Raw genomic sequence first — 7,087 nt, forward strand, 5'->3', positions numbered from 1 at the left:
TGTTCTACTTTAATATTGCCAATACAAACAGACTGGAAGAATAAATAAAAGACAATAAAATTCACAAATAATAAAGGTGGTAGTAAAAGGATAAGTACTCTTTTGTTCGTATATACTCTCCGGTCTATTATAAGTGATCAGTTTGCTTTGGGCATACCTATTAAGGAAATATTAAATTCTAGACGAAAATAGTTAATGTGGCTAAATTACCCTTCATTAAATGTTGCATCATAGTTATAGTACCACTTACTTCTCTTCTCAAATGTGAGGAGTAAATGACTTTTTAGGAATACATACATAAGTGTAATTTTAAAAAAAAAAAATTGAATTTTTTCTTAATTATATAAATGGACACTTATTTTGGACCAAAATAAAAAAGCAAATTGGTCACTTATTGTGGACCAGAGGGAGTAACGTTTTGACATAAATTTGGTTGAAACTTGAAAAAAAAAAGATTTTGAAGTTGTGTTGAAAAATAAGTTTGAAAGTTAAAATTGTGTTTGGACATGTATCTTATTTGAAGAAAAGTTGAAGTTTTGTAAATGGAAGAAAAATATTTACCCGAAAACTGCCCTAAACCTGTTTTTCGAACTTATAATTTTTTTTCAAAACTTATCATATTTCATAAACAAATAATATTTTCAAACAAAAATTTAAACAAATATTGCCAAAATCTATGACTAAACGTGAGCTTAATTACAAGTCTCAATATCGAACTCTGAATAATTAGTCGCTTTTGTTAGGAATTAGAACATTTCACCCCTAATATAAAATTTTTCGGGGTGACTCTAAATTTAATCGGGACTCAATGCAAATAGGATGAAAGAAAAAAAAAATAATAAAATCCTCGTCACTATTACACGTAAACGTGGCAAAAATGCTTTCTAAGTCAAATGTTTACTACTTTCTTGATAATTTCTTCTACTATTATTTTATTGGTGGCTTCTTCAACTTCTATTTATAGCCTTTCAACTTCTTTCTTACCTATTCTATGTACAAGCATAATCCAAAACCTACTTTCAAGTCCTTTCATCTTCTTCTTTATTCCAACCTTTTACTTAATTTTGCTCTAATGGGAAAAATACATCCAGAAAATATATCTTCACCTTTTTCTTCTCCTTCTTCTTGTTCTTCTCCTTATGTTACATCTATAAGAGAAACTTTTACCATATGGATGAAATCACTAGTTTTTCATGGGAATGGTTGTACTGTTTATAATTCCAAAGGTGAACTTGTTTTTAGAGTTGATAATTATCAAGAAAAATGTAGTAGTGAAGTATTTCTTATGGATCTCAATGGACAAGTTCTCTTCTCCATTAAAAAAGAGGTAAATATTGAAAAAAAAAATCAGTTTGAACTTTTTTTTTTTAATTTATATTTCATGTTATGGAAGTTGAAATATGTTCTAATTTGTTTTTTTTATTGCAGAAATTAAGAGTTTTTGGGCGTTGGAATGGATATTTATGTGGTGGATTTAAAGGGAGGCCATGGTTTCAAGTAAGAAAGAATTGCACATTTTCAAGAGGAAATGTTATATGTAATGTGAATTTGGGATATGAAAAATCCATTGAGAGTTGCTACAAGATTCAAAAATTGGACAGAAAATCTTCATTTAAAGTTACAAATAGTGCTGGCGAAGTTGTTGCTGAGGTTGGTCCTTTGAAATCTTGGATTCAAATAACTTGTATAATTTTTTTTTTATTTCGTTTGAGTTTAAGTTATATATACTAACGGTAAAATATTATTATTTTATTGCAGTTAAAACAAAAGCAATCAACAAGAGGATTTGCATATGGAGATGATGTGCTAACTCTAGAAGTGGAACCCCATGTAGATCAGTCGCTAATTGTTGCATTAGTGACAGTTTGCGGATTAATTAGTCGCAAATTATGAAGAAATTAATTATGTGAAGAAATTTAAGAAATATATATGGGGCTCTTCCATATGAACCACCATTCTGATTTTAGAATGTGTTGTGTGTGTTTGTTTTGTATTTATAAATAGGAGATCATCAAATTTGTATAGAATTGATGCTCGGAAATGTAGGACAAAGAGAGGAAATAGTCTTGAGTTACATTTTGTTTTATGTTTCTTGATGTAGAAATCTTGAGATTTTGTAAAGAGTAATTTAAAAGGTACTAATCTGACCTTTTCTTAAGTATTTGCATTTGTTTACCTTTGGAATATTACTGAGTTTTTTGTACTTTACATATATTATCAGGCCACAAGTTATGTGAAAGTCTTCTACTTCTTTGAATTATTTTTCTTAATTTATTTTATTCTACTTCTGTCAAAACTGCTACGATAATTGTTTAGAGCGTAAAATAGTCTAAGAAATTGTCATCTGAAGTTATCGAACCAAATAAAAGCGAACACCAACTCTATTGTGTAGATATGCATTAAGACTTGAGACCAATGTCATATATATATCTCGATGAACAATGTTTTACTGATTAAGCGGGAAATAATTAATGCTCACCCACCTCCCCCAAAAAATAATACTAATATAAATAGGCCGCTTAGCTTTCATCTTTTTTACTTTTTTATTTTTGAGTATAATACTTGCACGCTGAAATCCTTAATTAGTCGTTATTGCTTGATGAGCAACGTCATATCCTAATGTACTTACTTATCATTAATTAAATCTCCAGTCTTTTTAGTGTTCTAACAAAAAGACAGGAATGTGAATTACAGTGGTATGCTACTTCTGATAAATTAACAAATATTGCATACTTCCCATGGTATTTCCTACTTAGTTTTTCCCATAAAATAATACTTTTCTATAGTTAGCAATAATTTAATTTTAAACTTCTCATTTTATCCCACACACACACACACACACACACACACACACAAATATATATATATATATATATATATATATATATATATATATATATATATATATATATATATCACTTATTTAAATATTTAAGATCAAAAATTTCAAAAGTATTTATTATTTTCTTACGTTATGTGCCCAATCAAATACCATTATGTTTATTTCCTCGTCCCATTATATGTGAAGGTATTACTGTTCAGGGAATCAAACAATTTTTTCTTTGATTACGATTTTCTCAAATTTCTTTTAAAAAGTATTTAATATCTAAAATTAAGTATTTTAACCCCGTATTCCAAACCCTTCACGAAAATTACGACAGAGGGAGTACATAATTACAAGAAAACAAAATGATAAAAAAAAATTATAGAGAGAGCTCGTTTTCATTAGAGTTTCAACTCGAGTGCGACTCTCATGTCATACTAGAGACAAGAAGAAGACATTGATTAACAAATGCTAGCACACCATGTACTATTTCTGGAAAGACGTCAAATTCATTAGGCATAACACACATGGGCGGATATTCTGCTCAACCAATGCCCCTCAAGGATTTTAGTGAGAGACAAAGCTAGAATTTAAACCTTATGGGTTCGGGATTATAATTCTTTTAAGTTACTTCTAAATGAATATTTTGTACAAATTCATTCAGTTTCTTAATACAAATATAGGATTTGAACAAAAGTTTCTGAGTTCAGCTGAACCCTCAACTAATATTGTGGCTCGGCCCCCTTTTTTAGTATTTATGGTATCAAGTGATTTAAATTAGTTATTTTTAAAGTATATGTATATACATAGATAAGATTTTTGTCGAAGTTTACGAGGTCCGGTAACAGGTTACAGATAGGTTCGCCTTTGATAATAAGCATGTGAAGAGACGACAAGTTTTGGCTGGCAACATTTCCTTGTTCTTTAGGCTTCTTATATTTGTCCCTACAAATTGCCACCATGTTTTAGATATTCATGTGATAATAATTTTGATCCACATACTCACCCACTCCTCATTTAATTTGTTGTTTTTTATTTCCATCATAATCTACTAGCTGGAGTTTTTTCAATTTGTACAAACAAAAAGGTATTATTGCAGTTGAATGTTTCACTTATTATAGTGTGATGTGATGTGAAAATAAAGAGGAAATCAAAATATGGTGTGAATTATTCTAATGATGTTCCAAAAATAGGAAGAAAAATATACCTATAATGTAAAGATCTTTTACATTATTAATAATATGTTACAACAAGTTATTTTACTCTATTTTTCAGGAATATCAGTCATATTATAATAGTAGTACAGTCAAGCCTCTTTATAACAACCTAGTTTGTTCCGATATTGTTTGGTCGCTATAGTAAAGTGTTGTTATAAAGGACATACATTATAACATACTATAAAACTCGGTTGCGAAAAAACTTAGCTTTTATAGTAAATTGATATTATATAGAGATATTGTTATAAAGAGGTCTGACTGTAGTACTTATTATTGGTGGCAGAGGATTTAATTAAGCTATATATACTTGAGTGTATATGAATTTTTACAACAACGGTATACTTTAATATGTTATAATATTACTTATTATTTATGCTAGCTTACCAATCAATTTATTACATTGTGCACTAAAAATATACAGATTTTTTAATATTATTAGTGTAGTGTAACTTATTATAGAAAATTATCACTCTATCGTATTTCCATTATTTTAACAAAGCTTTCTGAAACGAAGGAAGTCACCTAGCTAGCTACAAGTTTCGTATTAGAGCACTCAAAATTGAATTTCATTTTTCCTCGAGAAGATAATATCAGAATTTTTTTGTACACAATCATTGACTGATAACAGGAACTCTCTCGTTTGGTCACTCATTCAAAGACTAACATTAAAAATGTTGATAATAATTGGTAAGACCATTATTGTATATTTGAGGAATTCTTTTACCCTCTCCTTTTTTTTTTGGTTCCTTTTATGACCAATCACATGTCTCTCAATCTACACTAGCTTATATTAAAAGATACTGATAATTTAAAAAAATTTATTGTAACTCATTCCAGACCACCAATTTCTTTCAAGAAAACCAAAACTTTGAAAGGAAAATCTAAATAATAAAGATATAATGCATTTGATTGACCCCCTTGAAATTTTGTTTGAGTATTTAGAAATAGAAAATAAACTAATATCTTTTAAAACAATCTCTAGGTGCAGAGGCGGATTCAGGATTTAAATCCTATGGGTTCAACTTTTAAAGTTTTTAGCATTGAACTCATTATATTTTTAAAGTTATGAGTTCATATCTACTATTATTGTAATTTTAATAAATTTTTATATATAAATTTTTACTCCGCATAAAAAATTATGGGTTCAATTAAACCCGTCGACAATGCGCTACATCTGCCCCTGTCTAGGTGATACCACAAAAATTGGAATCGACAACTAACATATCATGTGTTTATTATGTTTCCTTTTTTAAATAAATATAAGGCCCATGTATTTAATATTGGGGTTATATATGGGGACCCCAAATCATAGCTATATTCGAATAGGAAAAAGCATGAAGAAATGGACATTTGACCTTCAAATATTTTTGATAGTGAGTGAAGATACCCTTTTTAACAAAGAGTATCTAATACATGTGAACCAAATTAAAGCGCTACGAATATTACATTTTATTTAGTGGACATAAAGAAAAATGTTCCACTGTTGCTATCTGAGTATTTTTTGCAAAAATTATCGACATTTAGTTCATATTTCCGAGAATAAGTTATCAAAAAAAAAGGAAAAAAAAAAAAGAGACAGAGATAAGAGGAAACTAGTATAATTTATATTTAATACCCAAAACGTTTAACAATGTAGTGCTATATAAATATGATTTTTTTTAAGTATTCCGAGGACAAGAATACTGAATACGGCATCATATATTATGTAGCTTTATACGTATATAAGATATGGTTCCAAGTATCAATCATAAAATTATGACTAAGTGGATTGGACAACTTCCTTTGAAAGATTAGACTCAATTCTTAACAATCACATGTGATAATTCATCTACAAAAATAGAAGGAAATTTGCTTGAGATAATATTTATTTGCCGCGAACTAGTATTACTGCTTTTAAAAAAATGCTTCTGGCTTTAATTGGATCCAAAATCTAAGGGTGTGTTTGGTAGGAAAATTTTGGGAAAATGTTTTCCAATTTTCCCATATTTGATTGGCTTAAATATTTTGGAAAATATTTTCTTCATGAACCTATTTTCCTTCAATTGGAGGAAAATATTTTCCCCATCAAGAGAAGGAAAAACATTTTCTTTCATACCAAACACACCCTAAGTTTTGACTACAGATGGTCTAAAAGTATGTAGACACTAATAGCTTATTTTTGCCAAACTTCTTAAAAATTAGAAGTATTGCTTATTGATGTTTTATACTTCAATATCATATAAGAGGGGGATGATTTGTGTGGTGACTAATTTTTTGCTTAAATTGATTATGGAAGGACCTGGTTCTTTTATGTGTTCCTTATACTATTGTTGCGGAATAATAAATACAGAAAGTAAAGAACATAAGTATTTTTACGTGGAAAACACCCGACTCAAAAGGTAAAAAAATCACGACCTAATACTCAATAGGATTTTCCCCAACACTTCATTAAATCACTGAACCAAAACAGCATTTACAAAACTCTTTGTAAACCTAAGGATTACCTCTAATCCTGTTGTAGCAACCAACCTCTAACTGTTGCGACAACTTCAAGTTAACTCTAATTTGAATACTCAAAGTACCTATTACAATTGCTTCTAGATAAAGCTGAAAGGTACAATATGAAAACACCTACTATAATTGAACTAGAAATAAAGAAAAACACATAAAACTCTTTATGGAGCTGGTTCTTCAATCTGATTCATGTAGCTTCAGGTTTGCACACTTGAATCACACACGAACTGCTTGCAAAATGCCTTCCTATTTTGCTCTCAATTCACGTTTAACTTCTGCGTTTTTGTGCAAAACTTATAATGTGAGAACATCTTGTAATTTATAGAGTTAGTAGATGAAGAAATAGCTAGAATTCTGATGCAACTCTTCCTTGGTGGAAGAGTTCTAGTTGATTTCAACTACTAACTCCTTCCCTATCTTGGAAAATGTTCTCTTTGATTAAAGAGTCTTCCTCCCTATCAATTATGCAACCTTTTTATTAGGAGATACAAAATACACCAATTTAAATTTATCTCCTTCACGTGCATCCCACATGCTCGAATCTACCCGTTTC

At 29.4% G+C, this 7,087-nt stretch overlaps 1 protein-coding gene across 1 annotated transcript; it reads left to right on the forward strand.

The window, feature by feature from the left end:
- The first annotated feature begins 979 nt into the window (after nt 1-979).
- Nucleotides 980-2,158, forward strand: LOC107777247 (protein LURP-one-related 4-like). Its single transcript, XM_016597233.2, has 3 exons — nt 980-1,327; nt 1,429-1,650; nt 1,759-2,158. The coding sequence occupies exons 1-3, from the start codon at nt 992-994 to the stop codon at nt 1,891-1,893; spliced, it is 693 nt and encodes a 230-aa protein (XP_016452719.1). The 5' UTR covers nt 980-991; the 3' UTR covers nt 1,894-2,158.
- Nucleotides 2,159-7,087: the final 4,929 nt, after the last annotated feature.

Source organism: Nicotiana tabacum, chromosome 1 (genome assembly GCF_000715075.1).
Source record: "Nicotiana tabacum cultivar K326 chromosome 1, ASM71507v2, whole genome shotgun sequence".
NCBI lineage: Eukaryota > Viridiplantae > Streptophyta > Magnoliopsida > Solanales > Solanaceae > Nicotiana > Nicotiana tabacum.

Bases quoted from the DNA above. Each gene is read 5' to 3' on its own strand.
- LOC107777247 (XM_016597233.2), top strand. From the start codon at position 992: ATGTACAAGCATAATCCAAAACCTACTTTCAAGTCCTTTCATCTTCTT. The intron at 1,328-1,428 runs GTAAATATTGAA...TTTTTATTGCAG, and splicing joins TCTTCTCCATTAAAAAAGAG to AAATTAAGAGTTTTTGGGCG. The intron at 1,651-1,758 runs GTTGGTCCTTTG...ATTTTATTGCAG, and splicing joins CTGGCGAAGTTGTTGCTGAG to TTAAAACAAAAGCAATCAAC.